Raw genomic sequence first — 20,785 nt, forward strand, 5'->3', positions numbered from 1 at the left:
TTGCATATTTTACCTTTTCAGAGCTAAGCATTTCGTAGTTCTGTCATTAATGAACCGAAATTCATCGCTCAAATTTAATTTAGCTTTCACCAGGAGGTTCTATCTTAATTTATTGGGTATATGTGACGTGCCTAGTGCACGGAAGTGTGCTCACTTGACCTAGTTCAAAAAACAGCTTGTTCTGCGGTCTTCTTCCGCAAAAATGTGTTTAAGCACGAAATGTGTGAGGGTCTCTCTCCCTTCTGTCCAAGATTTCACCATTCTATATTTTGATCGCATGATAAGTTCATTAACCGCGCTGTCAGGGGTGTTCAACTCTCAACCACATACAACGTAAATATTTAAATGATGTATACCAAGATTGTTACCTCATAATGCCACATTAAATGGAATGATCTTCTTAAACAACAGTATTCTTAGTAATTATGGATAGTAAACTATTGGTGAACTGTCACAAACCATGGTTAATTTCTTATCTTCGCGATCAAAGCATGCTTAGCCTTTCATGTCATTTCTCAGATTTTTCCGTTCAAGCGGAAGAAACCTTTCGCTTCATTTCCGATTTTTTTGGGTTAAATACGCTTGTACGATATTTTTTGGGATGAAGAAGGAACTGAGCCTTGATCAGCATTGAAATACATTTCTGCTGTTGCATCGTATGATGATTTGCAAGCAGAATGCACGTTGATCAGGCGGTATCACGAGAATAGTAAAAAAGTGCTACGTGTTAGATCGGATACGGTTACTTCCATTGCTGTGCACCATCATTTCACCCGAAACCGTTTATTTATCCTGCGCCAACCGGTATTTCCTCGTTTACCGCGTATTTTCCGATTAATCGTTTCATTTTGTGTGCCCTTCCCATGGGTATAAAAGGCCTTCTCCCCATTGTTTCGCCCTGTCTGAAAAAGCGGCACATCTCAGCATTCAAAAACCATAGGATAGGAATCGATGGCCACTCATGGCTGCACTGCATACTTCCCTCGATCGCGCTGCAGCTGTACAACAACGTAAGGACGCACCTGCACCATGACATATTCCTGAAGAGAATACAGGGCGTGCGCAAGCATGGCGTAATACCTGTAGTTGTGTTTGATGGGGACAGTTTGCCGTCCAAATGCGTTATTAACGAGCGCAGAAGGACCAAGAGAGAAGAGGCGAGGAGAATGGCAGAGATAGAAATGAGCAAAGGCAACGTAAGGGATGCCATGCGTTACATGGCAGGGTCGATCAGTATCAGCAGAGAAATGGTGGCAGAGATTGCTCAGTTCTTAAAGCAAAATGACGTGGAGGTGATCATATCGCCGTACGAATCGGATGCACAGCTTTCGTACCTGCAGAGAATAAATTACATACACTCCATAATGACAGAGGACAGCGATCTGATCGTGTATAACTGCAATAACATCCTGTACAAGTACGCGAATAACCACGTGATGCACTACGAAAGAAGCGTGTTCAGGGAAAAAAATGACTTTCTGTGCGATAATTTGCTTGATGTGTGCATTCTGAGTGGCTGTGATTACCTGGAGAATGTGAAGGGCGTGGGCATCAACTCGGCAATAAAGCTGATGAAGAAGCTACGCAGTGTTGAACTGGTGGTGAACGAAATGAGGAGAACAAAAAGCGTTCCTGAAAGCTACCTCAGCAATTTTATTAAGGCAAGGCTTACCTTCAAGTACCAGGTTGTGTATGACCCTGTGAAAAATGAGCGTGTGTACCTGGACGGATCAAGTAACAGCAGGAATTATGAATTCCTGGGATGCATCAGTGCAAAGATCGGTCAGGCTGTGTGTGCGAAACAGGAATACCTTAGCTACACTGCGGCCACTTCTCATGATGAGCAGGCCGTTAAACGTGAATTTATTGGTGGCGGAGTTGATCTAAAAATTGCTCACAGAGAGAACGCGAGAGAATGTGCTGTCTATGAAGTAAATGGCCGTGTTAACGGTAGAAGTACCGTTACGTGTGTGGAAACAAGTACGGTTGCTCATCACATCAAGGACAGCAGCACGATACAGGTGTGCATAAGTCCCAAGAAACACGCAGCAAAGAATTACCGGAACAAAATGATAGAAAGAATGGCGGAAAGAAAGGAAAATAAATGAAAGTGCACTTTAACTAATAATTACAGAACGTGGCACGCTAACATTTACTTTACCACTCATCTAATTTATAATCCTTAATCGTGAATATGACCTGATCCTCTCTTCCGTCCTCAGTCTTGACGAGACTGTCTATTCTGACGATGCTGTACGGCTGTTCATCCATTCTCATGTCATTTTCCCCTATCCTAATTTTCTTGTACAGCATTTTTTTGCCTCTCTGTCCTATCTCGTTCGTCAGTATTGTGTTGATAAAGTCAACCCTTACCGTTTCCTCTTCTCCATTTTCCGTGTTCTCTGTGGTAAAAAGCGTGTAACTTGTGCTGAGAGCTGATCTATGCCTCTTTAACAACCTGATACATTTCATATTCTTCCTTTTCGGTGCATATTCCCTGGCTTTTTGGTTGGTGAGCGGTTTCGATGCTGTCTTGTGTATAAGCAATGAATCTGCTTGTGCACACTTCGTCACTTCAATCAGACCTTTCACCCAATTTTTTCCTACCTGGTCATTCTTAATTAGCTCATCGCTCTCGTTGCGCAACTGTGTCTTTCGTTCATATTGTCGCATATTTCTACTCGTTTGCTCCTCCTGGGCATTTTTTCCAATTTCTTCTCTCAAATTGCCACACACCGTATCGTTTGTCTGTTTAGATTCGCTTTTCTTCTCTGCTGTGCTCAATGCTTCTGTCATTTTTCCGACAGACTGGCATACGCCGCCCAATTTACTACCCACTCCATCCGTGCCAGCACAAGATGCTCCAAACTTACCAGCATCACAAAACGATCCTCCCGTTTTACCAGTCACCTCTTTTTCCAACTCATTACCAACTCCTTCCACTAGCATCTTGTCTTCATCGCATCTCTCCGTATTTTCTTCGCCATTTCCAGTGCTTGTACGACTTCTTTCCACCTCTGCTCCTTTCTCATACATCTTCTCCGGCAAAGCATCAACTAAGTAGAACAAATTATCACCAATTAATATTTTGTGCTTTCTCTCTTCTTGCCGCACACTTTTCTCCTCTACTTTTTTACGCTCATCCTCGTTATAATAATTGCTCAGCATCTCATCCATCCTCCACTCCATCTCATATTCTCTCATCTTGCACGCTTCTTCCTCATCCCTTAATTCTTCATCATCCCTTAACTCTTCATCATCCCTTAACTCCTCTTCACAAGAAGCTTTTGCAATTCTCCACTTGCAATCTTTTTCATTCACTCTGTCTCCACGATCAGCTTCAACACGGCCGTTACTATCTCTCTGTGCCACTTTACCCTCACACATATTTACATGTACTCTCTCCCAGCACTCGTCTCCCATACTCTCACCCACTTCATCACCCATTCTTTTTGTTTGATCTCCTCCTTTCATGCCATTCCTTCCTTTATTTACCATCAGTGCACAGTCATTCACTTTGTTTAAATCGGAGTAATTCGTTCCTATCAATTCGCTCGTTTTGGTGATGTTTGACACATTCACAGAGAAATTCCTAGGATGCTTCGTTATTTTCAGCGGCACCTCCACCTGAGCATGCTCATTCACCGACACTCCACATTTTTGCACCAATAAGGCGTTTCCTACGTTGTATACGGCACATTCACCTCCAACCGCTTCCTTGTTCACACCATCTACATCATTAATCTGCTTATACGACGCATTATCAGCGGCACTCTGCACGCTTTCCCCTATGTAATGCATCTGCTCATACATTTTCTGACAATTTTCATCTTTTACATCCTCTGCTCTCTTTTGCTGTTCGTCTGCATCACATTCAAACGTAAAAATATTTTTGGCGTTCATCGACAGGTTCAAGTCCAACTGCGATAAAATATGACCGGAACTTCTCAAAGATGAGCCGTTGCAACCATTTTCTGTGACTAACGCATCCGTAGTGTGCACTGCTCTGTGCGCTGGCACATCTAAACCTCCTTTGTTCACGTGAACGCCTCTCTGCTCGCTCATAATATTTTCGTATTTTGCCGATGCGCCATCTTCCCATTTTACTACCGCCACGTCTGCCATGAACCGCTTAATTCCTGCACATGGTTCTTCACCAACAAACGTAAAACTGCTATCGGCAAAGTTTGGTGAGTGGATGCTTCTCAGTCGTAGACAATCAAAATGTTCCAAATCATTCGCGCATTTTGGTTCTTCAACTGCGGTGTTCTCTTCATTCTTAGCCGTGCTAACATTCCCACCGCTTTGATCGGCTGGGCTGGTCGCAGCGGTGAAAATAGTTGGATCGGTAAAATTGGCAAGATCGATAAAACCGGCTCTGTCGGTAAAACCGTCCAGACAAGCAACATTGTCCGTTTCGATGCGACAAAATGAACCATCAAAATTGGTTTTATCCGTGGTATTGCCTTGAAGACTAAAACCTACACATTCCGGTCTTTCCGTGTTTTTCTCCTCTGCCAACGCAACAGTTGCATTATAGCTTTGATCGATCACGGTGTTTTTTTCATCGTCTTCTGCGGTTGTTCCCGGTACATTTTCTTTATTTTCTTTATTTGCCATGTTTGGGATGGTAGCGGGTACAAGAGAATCAATGATCGTCTCATCGGTGCCTTTTTCAATCTCTTCGGTATCTCTGCCCTCAGGCAATACCACTTCTTCAAGCGAACCTGTCTTTACCTTTGATCCATGGAAGGAATCCTTCTTCTGATTATATAACCTGGTATTTTGGCCAGCACCGTCTCCTTCAATCGCAACTCTCAGTTCGGAGCAGTTAATCATGGTGCCTGTGCTTTCCACGCCACTGCCTTTGATAGCATTTCCGCCCAATGCCTCATCGATCAAATCAACAGCACGGATATCATCATTTGTTACGGAACTCGTAACGTGCATTATCCCCATCAAGTCATGAGCCCCATCTTCGTCCTTTCCCATCACAAATAATTCGTTGCTTCTCCTCCGTTCGCCACCCAATTTTTTGGCATCTTCGTCCTTTCCCATCACAAATAATTCATTGCTTCTCATCAGCTGTTCGACATATTCTCTCTGTCCATCATTCAAGCCGCCAAGCTCGGTACACCACCGCGTGCACACCACATCACCATATCGCATCCTATCAAACACTCTCATAAAGGTGTATTCTTTGATGCTACTCATCATATTAACATCGCTAGGATTACCCACAACCTCTGATTCGTTCCCCTCGTACTCAAAAAGATCCACCCTCATTATAAACTTTTTCCGGCTGGTGCAGAACAAAAAGGCGTACCTCCTGATCTGCACAAAACATCCTTTTATATCGGCAAAGGCGTGATCAAATGACTGGTGATACGCATCCACAGCATTCTGTGTCAGCACAGCGATCACGGTGTTATGCTTATCGCTCAGGACCACTTCTATGTCTTTGTATGGCTTTTCGTACAGTACTACGAGCAGCTGAGCATGGTTGTAGGCGGTGCTCCTTTTCTCGCCTGTTGCGAGCTGCGTGAACAGCGAATTGAATATCCAATTCTCCTTTAGAACGGATGACATTGGGGGGAACAAAAGAATATTTGGTAATAATGGTGGAGAGGTGTGGCAGGGTGAGAACGTAAATTGGTTATGGTAGAGAATAATGAACCGTAGTGGATGAGAATGCAAGCAAATATTGGTACGGTGTGGTGGGCCGTACCGTGTGTAAAAATAAATGGCGATATTGCAGGCGAAACATGTTGTGTGTATTTAACGATGAGTTGAACGTGATTTCCCAGCATATTGAATTAATTGTAGGTGTAATTTGATTGGCAGGGTACTTTGAGGTATTAACACCTTCTTATTGCAATTGCTAATTATCTGCCCTTCCTTGTCAGCATCAAATAAAGTGCCCGCCTGAGCAACGGCAATACGTAAATGAGCAACAAATTGCGGTATTGATTTCGTTACTTGTCGAATGAATACCATATGCGAGCTTAACAAGAATTATTCCAACAAACTACGTGTAACCTGACCGTTCAGGTATTATGACCAAATTGCAGTAAATTAGCCTAATTGGGATGAACGAGCGTATTTTTGTTGAAATTTGGTCAGATTGAACAATTCATCTTGAACAGTGCAATCGTTTGGATGCTGCCGATGCGTGATGTAAATAAACTACCATAGAAAGAACCGAGCAATTTACATTTATTCACCGTATTTTATACGATTCAAGCTCAGTCTGTATGGTAACAGCTATACATTGGATCGTGAATTAAAGCATTCGTGTTGAAAGTGCTCGTATCGTTGCAAACACCGTTTTACCGGTGATGCCGTTCACTTGCCTGACTTATCAGAGTCACTCCACCAGACAAAAACCGCTCCTCATGTGCAATCTCATTGCTACTGTGGAAAGATGATTTATTTAATGTTGACACGGGAGCGCTACCTAATGATAACAATGTGATTTAAAATCAGAATCGTACCAAATATCTCGTATATTCATACTCACTCCACCTATTACTCTCCATACCTCTTCCTCACAAGTCATCCAAAGTTAACTTCTTTTCATTCTCTCGCTTATTAAATGACTTAAACATGCTCATCTTCGTGGCTGTCTCTTCATTACTGTCCGTTGCTTGCTCCTTTTTCCTGTTTGCTTCCCTTTCCCTGGTCCTTTTTGGCTGTTTGATGCTGCTACTCTCGCAAACACCGTGCTCCGTTGCATCAACCGTGTTACTCGTAGGGTCCAAGGAGTTGTTCTGGGAAGTTTTTGCAATACCATCGGATATTGTCGTACTTTTGACCGTGTTCTTGGCCGGTGAGGCTATCGTATGATCAGCATTCTTCTTTTCGCTTTTGGTTGGAGGCGGAACGTTGTTCCTAGCCCTCCCTCGTATGAGTTCATTGGATCGATTCTGAACGTTTTCTTTACGTTCGCTCACATGTTCATCGCGAACCTTTGCTGATACAGCAGCAGTACTACCAGCTGATGTAAATTTTGCTGCTATGCTCTTACTTTTCGTATTCTTCTTCTTAGTTCTCTCCTGTTCCTCAATCTTAATCTCTGAAAGGCTTTTAACCGGCCTTTCTTCTGATTTATTCTTACTGCCCTCCTTGCTATTTTCGCCATCTGTGCAGCTATAGCACACAATTATCTCGTTGTCATCAAGAATGTTGCCCAATTTATCATTGTCAAGCAGTTCAAAGTCATCCTGATCAGTAATGCGTGCTATGTTATTTCTTTTCTTAAGCATTTGAATCGTTGTCTCTGGCTCAACGTGTATTTTTATCCTTTTCGTATTTTCTTGCGTTTTGTAAATCAGCCGTAACTTCATGGGGGTACAAATCAAGCGAAAAAAATAACACGGGAACTGCCACAGCACAGCTCCATAAAATGTACTAATAAGGGCTAAAATCATCGACCCATAGCATCGGATAATATTCCTGCCAACTCACCACCCAATAATTTTACTCAACACAAAATTTACGGTCAATTATAGCCATGTCTTCTCTTGTATTCATCTCGTCCCCTGTAATCATCTCTGCCCTTTACCACTCGTCTTCTTTCTGTGCTCGGACTGATCTCACCCGCCTCTTTGCAGTCATCCTTGTACTCTTCCTTCAGACTCCTCTGCTTTGCGCAGTACAGCTTCCATGTGTGCTCATCAAAGCCGTAATTAAAATAGTCCGTTATATCGGCACCGGGCCTTCTCCATGGCTTGTCCTCTATTGTGTCGATCTCGAATTCGAATAGATTTTTGCCCGCTATGGTTGGCATTTCTGGAATTGCAGACACTTCTTTCTTGGATTGCTCGGCTATCACTTCCAACTGGGTAGAGCTCTCACTTGACTGGTCATCTAGGTTTACGTCGTACAAAACATCATCATTCATAATTTACAGGGGGTGAATGAATGAGAAGAACAAAATGCTCAAGAATTGAACGAATGTAAGCACAAGAGCATGTTTAAACCATACTAACCAATTAAACTATCTCAAAAATATTAATGGCACTACTTCAAGCATATTTTACTATCAATACATACTTACAAATCAACCATATATTTAATAAGGTAGCTCCACTAACGTATTGCCTGGTTCTATTGAAGTCGTGAACGTGTTTGCTAAACCATAATTTGCAGTCATCTGTTAGTAATACGAATACCATTGCTGTTGTACATCGTTTGCAATCTTTTTTTGTTAAAAGCATGTTTAGTTGCTCCAACACCACCTTCACACCCCACATCGTTGGTGGCAGCTTCCTCGGCTAGAAAGAAAAATCCATACACCTGCTGCCACATCTGTTTTGACTGCAAGGCCCTTTCTTTTGTGGTGCGATGCCTGATATTGCAATACGTGACCGATATTGCCAAGCTCTTATGTTAAAATGAATGATTGATCTGCGTAGCGAACCGTTTTTTCTGTGCACTTCGCCGTGATATTTTTTGTAATTCCTCTCACGTGTAAAATTTATCTGTCGGATCGAAAATTTATCTATTGGATCGAAAATTAATCTGTTGGATCGAAAATTTATCTCTTGGATCGAAAATCTCGCTGTATGAACCCCTCAAACGATTTTGCACCTCTTCCAACACGCCGTTTTTATCGGTGTTCGGCTTTACCCCCATGAACAAGGAGTTCTGTCCGGAGTGCAACAATATGCTCTATCCGAAAGAAGACAAGACAGAGAAGCAGTTGTACATGGCATGCCGTAACTGTGAGCATGTGGAGGAGGCGATGAGCAACAAAGTGGTGGAGAATGTTTTTCATCGCGAATTCACCGAAGAGATTGACCAGGAAACGGCGAAGGACATGACGATGGATCCAACGTTGTTTATTGCTAGCGTAAAGTGTGACAGGTGTGGATACGGATATGCGGTGTATTTCGAGCCTAAGGGAAATAACCCTGACTTAGAGCTGAAAATATGCTACATTTGTAAGAAATGTTATAATATTTGGATGTAGACCGGAATAACTACTTTGTTAATTTTTTGGGAGTTTGGAATATTACCGCATGTATTTGCGCTATTCCAGGCCTTTTATCTCGCAGAATAATCGGTGATTGATACAAATAAAACATTTAATACGCAATTACCGTACAATAATTGATCGCAATTTGATGTTGGCACGGAGTGGTGATAGTTATTTGAACTATTGCCACTTTGCAAAAAACATATTTAAACTAAAAGAGCAGCTGTAATGCTAGCAATATTTGATTTTCTTGAAAAGTTTTATCGGTTCTTTGTTACTGCCACTACCAAGGTGTTCTCTCTAGGCAGCAACAACGTTTCGTACGCTGTGTTCAGTACAGTTTATTCGTGTGCACTTATCATCGGATCTATGCTTTAACCGGTAAACAAAGGAGAAATATGCCTTTTTGTAAAGGATGCGTATCTCTTTGACATCCGCCTTAGATATCGTACGTTGGTAGCGTTTTGAATTTAATTACCGGATAATGTAGGTGTTATACCCGTTAGATCTCTCTGCAGATGCTCAATTGTTTAAAGCAATCATATCTAATTAGCTTCGATTCCCGAACATATACAATTTGTCTTTACATTCTGCCAGGTTCTGCAAGAGAATTGCCAATTTATCATCTCTACCATGTCAAATAACGGAATTTAATAATACAGCTGATAGGAGGACTGCAATACATTGCGATGGCGATTTATATTACAGGTTCTCCTTTGATCGTTATACCTGTCAAGAATCAAACATGTCTATTTGAATGCATTCTCTGCAACTCTTTCTTCAGAAAACGAGAAATAGTGCTTTTTTAACAGAAATGATGAAATTTCTGTGGTAAAATATGACATTTTGCTATCAAATGATAAGTTTTAAAAATATAAATAGGGAATGGAAAAGCAATCGTATGGGTATTTACCATTTATTTTTGGCTTGTGCTTTTTTATTGGGCATAGATCAAATTAGCGCTTATAATCCAGAATCTACCTCAACTAGCATTTTGTTCAGCGGAAAAATATATGAAATGGCGGATTGTGATAATAGATACGCATTTTTTACTGCTTTTATTTTTCGTATTAATGAAATATCGATTTTATATAATCAACTTGAAAAAATATTGAGAACGGACAAAAAACGTACCAGCAAACTATCTGCAGTGTTTTCAATTGATCAGCTAGAAGCAATTGCAAATGGTAAGAATGTGCTTAAGATGCCAAACTATGAACGAATACTATTATACCACGATTCATTCTTAGACGTAGCGTCTGACATAAGGAAACATTCCGGAAGAATCTCGACGTTTGATACAGAAGACATACAATACTGGGAAGCATATGTTCAAGTGCTTGACATTGTTGTAGATTATTTTGGATTGCTCTGTTTGTTTCTCGTACCAGATCGAAATACAATCGAAGTGACAATAAATAAAAAATTATCAAACGAGTTGAAGAGAAGAGCGTATGTGTTAGGTTTCAGTGCTGAAGAAGGCAAATTATCATTTTTTGGTATTGAAGACATGGCAAAAAAAGACTGGCGGTGTGATGAAATAGTAAAAATGATTTTGAAGGTTAGTCAATGGATCGAACCAGCAAAAAATATATTATCGAATAATTTGAAGAGAATGCGTACAGAAACAGAAAAGTATGCTCGATTAAATCTTCAGGTACCGCCAACATCCTTCAAACAGCTGTTTGCGTATCAGAAGCAGTTGTTAAGCAGTAAATCCGTCGGTAGTATGGGAATCATAACCATAATAATGTACGACTTCGATCTTCATATGAGTGTTACAGAACATTTCAGTCTACTAAACGTTCCATTGAAAGCTGAATCAGCGGCCAGTGTTGCAGAATTTTTGCTTTCGCTAAGGAATCAGCATCTGAAGACGAAAAAAAAACAAGTGAGCCAAACCAACGAAAAAGCGATTGCTAATCCGGTAAATAGGAATCTGCAAAGCGAATAATGAGCAAGTATGCAAACTAATATTGAATAAAGCTGGAAATTTGATAATTAACAGAATACATGACATCTTTGAGGTATCCGATAAATCGTTTCAAAAATTTTAGTTTGTTTTCAGAAGAGCGGCAAATGTTTTAATTTCCATTAAATTGGGTAAACGTGACTCACAAAAACTTCTACTCACAGAGGAGGATAATCTCCAAGGTCATGTACCAAATTCACACTACGATGTAAAGCACACATTGGTGCATGAGTATTTCAATTTATGTTGTTAAATGGATTGTATGATCGTGTAGTATGGCTCGACTAGTTGAGATAAAGCGGAGTACGAAGCTCATTTTATGACGGAATGACCCGTTTTCGTGTGAATACAAATTATTTAAACATGATTGTAGTTTAAACCTTCATTTCTCTTCAACTGCAGCTATTCGTTGAAAATATCTTCCATTCAATCATTCTTTTTCTTCTCACCATTCCAAGGCTGCTATCTTCATCGTTAACAATTCTCAAATCACCAAGCTCTCTGTATTCCACTATACCGCTCAGGTGCCCGTACGTACTAACAATCGTATAAAATTTTTGTGCGGTCAAAACTACCAAATACATCAACTAATTTTGCCATATTTAATTCGTGGTAATGGTTGAGGTGTACAGCGAGAAGAACGTGCTTACAAACCAGGGATCTTAACCACTTTGCATTTGGAATGTAAAACACTGAGTTAATTGCCCAATGTTTTTACACAAAAGATGTGAGCAAATGGCCTGCAGCGCTGTGCAAAGATCTACAAATTACCAAAACTTTGCAAAGGATGATCTACAAATTACCAAAACTTTGCAAAAGATGATCTACAAATTACCAAAACTTTGCGAAGGATGATCTACAAATTATCAAAACTGTGCGAACGCTACGCCCCATCATGCTGAGCATCAATTACCTGTCCAGAACAGTAAGCGTACGTGGTGGTAAAAGCTTCTGTAATTTAAGTGAACCGCATCAAAAAAGCGATAACTCACAATTTTAAGACTAACACGTACTTATTTTACTTCTGAGCACTCTCAAACAGATTGACCTTTCCATCGTGCATGAAATCAACGATTTTGCCATCAACCACCATGTCATAGAACACAGAAACATTCTCCCAGTTGATTAGTTCGTACCATCCATCAAGAAAGTCCTTCTTGTTCGCGTTGAACTTGAGATAATAGGCATGCTCCCACAAATCGCATGCCAAAATGGGAAAGAGATTGTCCTTCATTATCAGGGGATTGTCCTGCTGGTACGTGGTGTAGAGCACCAATTTCTTGTCGGTGCTATTATAGCACAGCCATTGCCAGCCAATTCCAAGTATACCCATGCACTCGCCCAAGAACTTCTCCCTAAGCTGGTTCATATCACCAAAGTCCCTTCCTATCTGGTCGTGCAGCGGCCTCATCATTTCCTTGTGTGCCGGTTCGCTTGACATGCAGTGCCAGTACATCGTGTGATTGTAATGACTGCCAGCGTTGAAGTTCAGCACGTTTCTGAGCCTAGTGTCAAGATCGGAAGTCTTCTTAATCAGGTTGAGAAGAAGACCTACGGTGGTCTCTGGATATTTGGTGCTCTTCAATGCGTTGTTCAGGTTGTCAATGTACTTTTGGTGGTGCTTGGTGTGGTGTATTCTCATCGTGTTCTCGTCAATTTGTGGCTCAAGCGCATCGTACTTGTAGGGCAGTGTCGGCAGTTGGTACATTGGGGTAAGGGTTTGTATTTTTTTATGGCTTGTTTGTGAAGTGTGATGTGTTTTGATAGTAAAGATTTGCTAATTTATCATATCAACAGATCGAAACGATTGTTAGGTATTAAATTGCGCAAAGTACCGGTTGATAACGAACTCTCACGTATTCGACCTAACTATTACGTTCAGAGTAGGCACCGTGAACAAAATAAATGGGCCCTTCTGTGCGTGTAGCCCGGACATTTTGTGGGCTAGAAAAGCACTTCTTCGTTTTTATGACGTGTTGCAGCAATTAACTCAGATCTACCGACGAGATATCGTGTGTGACCGGTGTATTAGTTCGGAACAGACTGTTTTATCGTGAACTCGGTTCAAAATAGAAATTATCTTTTATGGTATGTATGTCCAACCATGGATGGTTCGTACCTATCGCACAAAATATTGCTTGTTGAAGCAGATCGGGTGACACTCACGTTTATTAGATCATTTTTACCGATTAAAAGATTATTTAATTAGCAGTACAATGGTGAGAACAGAATGGTTAAGTAATTCCTTTGTTCTCTATGACAATTAATATTTGCTTATACTGCTCTTTCGAAACAATCTGCCATTCCTGTTCGTCTTGCCGAGTGAGTGCAAGGTAATTAGGAAATATATTTGCATTGCTGCGTTTCCTTCATGTCATACAACTCATTGATACTCAGCGGCTGTTATCAGCACTGAGAAAGCCTAGAGCTGCTCCCTACACCGGCTTTTATTCCAGATATGTTTTTGGAGGGAGTTCAACAGGTAATTCAGTGCCGGTTGCAACACCGCTATTGCACAAATTGTATTTGCCGTACAGCACGGCGTAACCATCCATGAAATAAAATACGGGCTGTGCGCAGAAGAACAGCAAAAAATTTTTGAGCCCTCTAATGGCCAGCAGAAAAAAAATCGGGAAGAAAAGACTCGACAAGTATTACCATCTTGCAAAAGAACAGGGGTACAGGGCAAGATCAGCATATAAACTCATACAACTCAACAAAAAATTCAATTTTCTTTCGACATGCACGTCTGTTGTCGATCTGTGCTGTGCTCCTGGTGGATGGCTGCAGGTGGCAGTGCAGCACAATATTCCGGATGTTGTAGGTGTAGATTTATATCCCATCAAAAAGATTAACAACGTCAAAGCAATCGTGGGAGACATTACGTCACCAGGCACCGTGAAAGAAATACTCAGTATGGTTGGCGAGGCTGACTGTGTACTGCACGACGGCGCACCAAATGTTGGTGTCTGCTGGGAAAAGGACGCATTTGAACAGAATGAGCTCGTTTTGCATGCTATAAAGATTAGCACAAAAATTCTTAAGAAGGATGGGGTGTTCCTCACAAAGGTGTTCCGATCGAAGGATTACTTCAGCATTTTGTGGGTGCTCAACCAGCTCTTTGAGAGCGTTGTTTCCACCAAGCCGATTTCCTCAAGGGAGGTGAGCGCTGAGATATTCGTGTTCTGCAGGGGGTACAAGAAGCCCTCAAAGATTGATGACAAGTTTTTTGACGCCAACCATGTGTTCAAGGAGAAAGAGATAAGCGAGAATTATTACAAGGTGATAAAGTTCAGCGAATTTTTCATGTCGGAGGAACCAAAGACCGTTCTCGAAACATACACCAAGATGCTTATCGATGTGAAGGGAGAGCTGTTTGACAGGATTTTTGACCAGAATTTCAAGCTCATGCTGGACGATCTGAGACAGATTAGCAAGCATGATGTGAAGAAGATTCTACAAAAAAAGAGAAAAGCTCATCAAATTCATAGAAAATGGCGAGTACGTCGAGGGCTTGGATGTGCCAGTGAAGGAGACCGTTGTTCACCTGGATGAGCCACCCGAGGAGAACAAGCTGGACCGGATCAAGAGGGAGATGAAAAAGAAACAGCGAGAAGAGAAGAAGAGGGAGATGCACAACAAAATTAAATGCGCAAAATCGAAGGTGTTTGAGAGATTGGCAAGCATAGACAATTTCTTTGAGGATCGGCTTTTCCAGAGCAACTTGGATAAAGGCGACGGCGAGGATAAAACTGTGAACAACAAGATGATCGTTAAAAACGCATCTGGTACGAATAGAACAGACGAGATCAGCAGTGATGAGGCGAGTTTTGAGTTGAATTCCGATGACAAACGTTTAATTGTAGAAATGAAGAACGATAGAGAAGCGTTTGAGCTACGCACGGTAAACAGGTACGCGCTGAACAGCACTTCTGATCTGCCCAAATTTTATACGGACGAACAAAAGAATTCCAACCGGCTTAAGAGTGTGATTGACGATAAAAACTACAAGAAGGTGACTAAAAAGCAACAAGAAGTTATGAACAGGCGGGTTAGACGGGCAATGAAGTTCAAGAAAGAGATAATGGAGGAGATTAGTGATGAGAATGATAGGCCGCAACGGTTATTTAAGAGTTGTTTGAAAAAGAGTAGGAACAAGCCGAAGGTGGTTGTCTGCAATAAGGGAAGACCGGCACGTACGATGAAGGGACGGGTGAAATACGTGGATAGAAGAATGAAAAAAGATCTGAGGAAGAACAAAAAGATGAGGAACTGAATTCTATAACTACGTTTTGGATTGAAGGAATGACTCAGATAAATAAATTATTTTACACGATAAGCACCGTATACATTCCATTCACAACACGCCTTTCCGTTCGGTACGTTATATAAGACGCAATACTTTCTTTAACGAATATTTTGTTGAACACATCCACTTCATATTTCTGTTCATGGCGTGATTACGTCTACTTTGATGCTTGAAGAGCAAAAGCTATACTGCTGGTACAAAACGAATGAATGCTTGGTATTGACAATCATGCACAGCGTTTCAATGAGATGTTTTATTCAAATATTAACACGAATCGAGAACAATTCAACATCATCTAATAATACGTACGCTCTGGCATGCCATATTAAAAGACCTTGCGCTGCACCATTACCAAGATAACACGAAAGGCACAAAATGAAAATGTTCAACAGGTGCAACTGATAAAACAGCCTAAAACACACGTGAAATACAAGATAAATGATCATTTACGGCACATACCACGCTGATAGAGAGAGCGTACAGAACATACATAACACGCAATGGGCAGGTTACCTCAAATGCTCCAATTGTTTTTATCACTTGCAAGTTTATGGTATTTTTGATTTTCTGTTGAACTTTTCTGCCATCATAAGATGTTTTTTGGTACTTTAATCTTTATAACGAGTGGGCACTGAATCAGTTCCAGTTTTCTTATGTTCTATCCTCGGCATTTACTTCTTAGAGAATTGATCCGATATTAACGGTGGACCCACTGCCTTCATGAATAAAGACCGGTGGCACGGTCAATCCCAGCAGACCGAAAAATGTGCTTGTGCGAATGATGTGATACCACGAGATAAACGACCTACTTTAAAAAAGCAAACATACATTTCCTACAGACAAGATCGTTCGCAAACACAACAATTTACTGTAATTCCACAAACCATGTTTGCGTCAATGAGCGTAATGACGCAGATTCACACGCGAACAATAACTGGTCTTTCTTACAACAGTATCAAAGACAAGTCTCAACGAGTGTTTAAATAGTACTTGTGCAAGCGAATGCACACATTTCTAACCATTTCACGGGCGTGCAGTGCTCCAATGCTGGTATGGCCCAACGTGATTGGTAATCAGCAATCTAATAAAAAACAAAACGACCCCCTGTACGACTGGTACCATGTCTGAAATCGTTACATTAATTTCATCTGACAACAAAAAATTTGAAGTCCCAGAGTACATCGCAAATGAAAGCAAAACACTGCGCATTTTCTTTGACAGGAGCAGACCGTTCGTTGAGGCGATAGAACGCAAAGTGTTGCTGCCCATAAAGTCTAAACTGCTGATGAGAGCTATTGAATACCTGGAGTATAAGCACCAATACAAAGACAAAAAAATATACGAGATACCGGAATTTCCTATCCATGACGATGAGGCACTCGATCTTCTGGACGTGTCCGTTTATCTAAAGATATGAGAGTTGGTCTATCACCAGCTTGATCGCATGCAGAGTGTCATAGAACATATTAATTCACGTGTTGTGTGAAAGCGAGCAAGGTAGTTGTTCTGTTAAACCCGTTTTTTCTTCGATCGTTTTCGGCTCGTTGGATGGACTGTTCCACGCGCAACTTTTTTTTTGAATTGTTCATCACGATGGCATTCCGTAAAGTGTTTGATGTTCGATGTGTTCTGAAAGGACCTTCACAATGTTAATTGAATTACAGTCATTTCTCGAACATGGTATTTGCAAGAGATACCGATTTTTATTTGAAGACCAAACAGCAACGTAGCGAATGTTGTACCGTAAATAAACTGTTTGCAGCATTTAATTCAGTCAAAATAGCCTTTTAACGATGTAAATGCCACATAAGTTTGCAGCGATGCTGTTTGGCCGCCTCTCGAGTGGTTAGTACTTGCGAGCCACGTAAACACATTTAACAATTCAAATTTTACGTTGTTGTCGTGGACTAAACCTGACATGCGATGGTAATTTTAACAATACTAAATCCTTTTATTCACCAATACTCCACTTTCTCATTCACCGATCAAAACAGCATCCATCAAGACCAAAAACCTGCAGCTTGATACAACCCATGGCTCATGCCTTGACTTTCATACGTGCGTACCTCAAACCATTTTCCCTACCAAACAGGTCTTTAATTCGAGGCATGTCACAAACTTGTCATCGTTTACGGCCGAATAGATTCTTCGCCGGCTTGTCGTCGTTAATTATCTTGTAGCTGTCACCGCTTCCCCATTTACCAGCAGCTGTTAATGAGCCTGTAAATTTGCTTGTGATGCTCTCAATGTACTCTCTAATAGTTTTGAACGTGCTGCTCACGTTCTTTTTGTACGAAACACCCTTCAGTGAGATGGGCCCCTTCGTATCTTCTTTCTCCTTGGATGCCTTGTTGTCCGAAACATCCTCACACGACTTGTTCTCGTGAGCTTCATTACCGTTCGTCAGATTCGTTTTGTCTGTTTCGTGACATGCCGTCTTATCCTGTAACACGTCCTGTTCGGTGTTTTCCTCGGTTGAGGTACTCGTCTTCTTGCCGCTCTCTTTCTCAATCTTTTTCTCGCCCACATGTGATATATTCTTCTTCTCTCCGTCGCTTGACACTCTCTCTGTTTCTTTCTCTCCCTTTTTACTGCTCTTTCCGTTCTTTTTTCCCTTTTTCTTGTGAAGAACGGCCGAGTACCTGTCCTCCTCATTCTCACAACTAATAAGACCTCTCTCCTCCATTCTATGTCTATCGCTACACTTTGCTGTCAAAATGTCATGTTCTATCTTCTTCGCCTTCGCCACGTTCTTCAGATAGAATTCCGAGTTCTTGTCCAGAACAGTGGTGTAGTCCGATTCATTAAATTCTGGCTTGATACCGAAGAGCCGCTCGTTGGCCTCGAACTGGTTCCAGTCCTTTACGCCCTCCGGCATCCTTATGATATGCTGCTCATCATTGTTTAATATTTTGCTGATATCTTTCTCCTTGATGAATATCCTGTATGTAATTTCCCCATCATCCATGAAATGCGCGTCTGTGAGCTCAATCAGCTTATTTTCGTACGATTCCAGTTTTCCGGTGACTGTTTTTTTGTTTTTCAGTTCCAACGTGATGATCGAGGAATCAGACATGTAAAAAAGGGTGTCGCTAATTTTTTATGTAATTTTCGCTTTGATGTTTTTTTATTTGATTGGTCAGTCGAGACGCTGTGAATGCGTAATTGTAAAGAAAAATGATCGATTGAATTTCAATCAATGTTTTGCAACAGAAAAACAGCGAATTGACCGCGCTGTCAATTTTTGGCAAAAAAATTTTGGTTTAATAATTAGGGCAAATTTACGAATTAGTGATAGCAAATTCGGAGATAGGACCAAACACAGAAAGGGGCGGGTGTAAATATGGTACGTTGTTCTCCGTGCTGTTATTCTCCTACAGTTTATCAACACAACGATTGGGCACTACGCGTTTCTTTACGGGCCAATACTATGGCAATCTGCCAACATGCCGCAGCATTACGAGGCCGACATTGTAATGATCACACACCTTAAATGAAGAGGCTCAATGATTGCTGTGATAAATCATGCGGACGAGTTTCAACAATAAAACAAAACTGTTTTCAGAGGGCGTGCGTCCTTGGAACGACAGCACCTTTCATGGAGCACTTCAACCCTTGCCAAACCAATGATTGCGGGCTGCAAATGAAAAACAAACAAGAAGCACCGGTAACACGGTTCTATTCCATTTGTACAGCGCAATTATTAATTTGAAACAATTTCTTTCCAAAAACGGCTAATCATCCTGAAAAAGAGGCAAAATGAAAACATGCGATATACAATTCGTGTGTAAGTGCTATTTTTGAATGTTTAAGGCATTAAAACATGTTACATCTGCTAATACACATCACATACTTTTATTTGACATGCTGATGTCGCAGCAAACAGCGCTCACTCGTTGACAAATCAGCAGTTTTACATGTGCAGCAATGCCAAATGCACAATTTATCTGCTACAGACAGCCAGCACCTCATTTTTAGTTCATAATTCGTTAAATTACAAAATTCATGTTTTACAATACAAAAAAACGAATTTGTACACGTAATGTAATTAGAAATGATGAAAAATATTGCATATGACGTATAAGAATGGTGCGACAATCAAAAAGAATGGTAACAGGGAAATCATTACGCCCTTTGTGGAAACGGAGTTTCTCAGTTTGTACACGTTTTACTTACCTTTTCTTGCCTTGTGCTGTTTTTTGCCACAAAGTATTTGCACCATTTTTTAATCACCATCAATGGCACACACCAAATTTTTGGTGTCTATAAAAACACAAAGTTTCTTCTCAAGCCATGAACAGGATGCAAACATAGGCGATCTACCGATTGACTGCTCAATATGAACTGCCCGTTTCAGACAAGGAATTGAACGAAACCGCAGAAACGCCTTAGCGAAAAATGCACACCCGAATTGTTAGATGCTGCACGGTAAAGCTAATGCCTTACGGATACGGCTAAATGACCGTGAACAATATTTGTGATTCGTTGGTAGGGCACTCAAAATACGAAAAACTTTCTATCTCGGCTTCACAAGCACGTTTAATATCAAAAGTCTCAGAACTCAACGGCATGCACATCCATGGTAGAATCGCACCACTTACACAAAAAACCTATGTTTTTAAATGTACTTACCGCGCGTTGACAGTACCTGCTGTTGAACAACCGCTAGATTCTCTTCTACATCATAAACGGCAACCACCACACCAACACTCATCTAAAGATGCATTTCCGGTTCACCATGCTCAACCAGTTGTGCAGTACAAGCAATGAACCGTTTATCACCGTCAAATCCGTAATTTATTTACTATCTCTCATTTTTCCACTCTTCCTTCGCCTGACCTATCAGGCTGTCAAGATCCTCCTCAAGACCCTTTAAATTCTCCTTGATCAGAGTAAGAACAGGTGTGTCCTTCTCCGCGCTCACTTTCAGGTCCACCTCCTCATTGAGTGGATGGCTCACCTTGTATGCGCTGAAAGTGCAGCGCGGATCACTCAGAATCTTCTCAGCAATCATATTTCCCAGCGTATGAGACTCTCCGTTGATGTGCAGCTCGATCGTGTTGGGCGTGTCTTTGCTGTATTTGATGCTCAAATATTTCTGGTTCTCTTCTTGCATGGGGTGCAGACGTGCGGGATGAATAAAAATTGAGTGGCATGCTTGTCAAGGAAACGATGGCATCGAATGAATCGGTATGATCAAAAGAATGTTTCAGTTTACAAAATTATGTACGTGCGTAGAAGCCGTAATATCTGGCTTAATGTGTTAGAAACGTTCTTCTAGTCATAAATAGAAGGAGCTACTTTTTCAATCCCTGCATTCTCTGGCACCATGAGTCAAACTCGTTAGAATGATTGCTATTTTGCACCACGTGCTGTAAAGCAAAGGTAAAATTAGTGTTGCTGTGGTGTGAGAGGTACATGAACGTACTTTGTTGAAAATACACTTATTGCCCATCATTCCAGCGATTGGTGGCATTGCTGCTCGTATCTGACGGTACTGAGCAACCGCTCCGTTTGATAGTTT

The 20,785-nt window shown here is 41.1% G+C and overlaps 11 protein-coding genes across 11 annotated transcripts; 5 read left to right on the forward strand and 6 right to left on the reverse strand.

Annotated features, from left to right (window-relative positions):
• Positions 1-863: 863 nt before the first annotated feature.
• Positions 864-2,116, forward strand: VCUG_02025 (uncharacterized protein; the record flags this gene model as incomplete). The annotated part of the gene is made up of 1 exon (XM_008076848.1): positions 864-2,116. The coding sequence occupies one exon, from the start codon at positions 864-866 to the stop codon at positions 2,106-2,108; it is 1,245 nt and encodes a 414-aa protein (XP_008075039.1). The 3' UTR covers positions 2,109-2,116.
• Positions 2,111-5,672, reverse strand: VCUG_02026 (uncharacterized protein). Its single transcript, XM_008076849.1, has one exon. It carries the CDS (start codon positions 5,587-5,589, stop codon positions 2,158-2,160), a length of 3,432 nt encoding a protein of 1,143 aa, XP_008075040.1. The 5' UTR covers positions 5,590-5,672; the 3' UTR covers positions 2,111-2,157.
• An 876-nt stretch (positions 5,673-6,548) lies between these two features.
• VCUG_02027 (uncharacterized protein) lies at positions 6,549-7,430 on the reverse strand (the record flags this gene model as incomplete). The annotated part of the gene is made up of 1 exon (XM_008076850.1): positions 6,549-7,430. One exon carries the CDS (start codon positions 7,428-7,430, stop codon positions 6,549-6,551), a length of 882 nt encoding a protein of 293 aa, XP_008075041.1.
• A 71-nt stretch (positions 7,431-7,501) lies between these two features.
• Positions 7,502-7,903, reverse strand: VCUG_02028 (uncharacterized protein; the record flags this gene model as incomplete). Its single annotated transcript, XM_008076851.1, has 1 exon — positions 7,502-7,903. The coding sequence occupies one exon, from the start codon at positions 7,901-7,903 to the stop codon at positions 7,502-7,504; it is 402 nt and encodes a 133-aa protein (XP_008075042.1).
• A 642-nt stretch (positions 7,904-8,545) lies between these two features.
• Positions 8,546-9,136, forward strand: VCUG_02029 (uncharacterized protein). The gene has a single exon (XM_008076852.1). The coding sequence runs from the start codon at positions 8,636-8,638 to the stop codon at positions 8,972-8,974; it is 339 nt and encodes a 112-aa protein (XP_008075043.1). The 5' UTR covers positions 8,546-8,635; the 3' UTR covers positions 8,975-9,136.
• A 682-nt stretch (positions 9,137-9,818) lies between these two features.
• Positions 9,819-10,972, forward strand: VCUG_02030 (uncharacterized protein; the record flags this gene model as incomplete). The annotated part of the gene is made up of 1 exon (XM_008076853.1): positions 9,819-10,972. One exon carries the CDS (start codon positions 9,819-9,821, stop codon positions 10,932-10,934), a length of 1,116 nt encoding a protein of 371 aa, XP_008075044.1. The 3' UTR covers positions 10,935-10,972.
• Positions 10,973-11,742: 770 nt separating this feature from the next.
• On the reverse strand, positions 11,743-12,835 carry VCUG_02031 (uncharacterized protein). Its single transcript, XM_008076854.1, has one exon. The coding sequence runs from the start codon at positions 12,658-12,660 to the stop codon at positions 11,971-11,973; it is 690 nt and encodes a 229-aa protein (XP_008075045.1). The 5' UTR covers positions 12,661-12,835; the 3' UTR covers positions 11,743-11,970.
• Positions 12,836-13,562: 727 nt separating this feature from the next.
• On the forward strand, positions 13,563-15,228 carry VCUG_02032 (23S rRNA (uridine(2552)-2'-O-)-methyltransferase; the record flags this gene model as incomplete). The annotated part of the gene is made up of 1 exon (XM_008076855.1): positions 13,563-15,228. The coding sequence occupies one exon, from the start codon at positions 13,563-13,565 to the stop codon at positions 14,505-14,507; it is 945 nt and encodes a 314-aa protein (XP_008075046.1). The 3' UTR covers positions 14,508-15,228.
• Positions 15,229-16,220: 992 nt separating this feature from the next.
• VCUG_02034 (uncharacterized protein) lies at positions 16,221-16,791 on the forward strand. Its single transcript, XM_008076856.1, has one exon. The coding sequence runs from the start codon at positions 16,382-16,384 to the stop codon at positions 16,676-16,678; it is 297 nt and encodes a 98-aa protein (XP_008075047.1). The 5' UTR covers positions 16,221-16,381; the 3' UTR covers positions 16,679-16,791.
• Positions 16,792-17,209: 418 nt separating this feature from the next.
• On the reverse strand, positions 17,210-18,376 carry VCUG_02035 (uncharacterized protein). Its single transcript, XM_008076857.1, has one exon. It carries the CDS (start codon positions 18,335-18,337, stop codon positions 17,384-17,386), a length of 954 nt encoding a protein of 317 aa, XP_008075048.1. The 5' UTR covers positions 18,338-18,376; the 3' UTR covers positions 17,210-17,383.
• Positions 18,377-19,783: 1,407 nt separating this feature from the next.
• Positions 19,784-20,399, reverse strand: VCUG_02036 (uncharacterized protein). The gene has a single exon (XM_008076858.1). The coding sequence runs from the start codon at positions 20,375-20,377 to the stop codon at positions 20,066-20,068; it is 312 nt and encodes a 103-aa protein (XP_008075049.1). The 5' UTR covers positions 20,378-20,399; the 3' UTR covers positions 19,784-20,065.
• Positions 20,400-20,785: the final 386 nt, after the last annotated feature.

This window comes from Vavraia culicis (assembly GCF_000192795.1).
Source record: "Vavraia culicis subsp. floridensis unplaced genomic scaffold supercont1.40, whole genome shotgun sequence".
Classification (NCBI taxonomy): Eukaryota; Fungi; Microsporidia; family Pleistophoridae; genus Vavraia; species Vavraia culicis.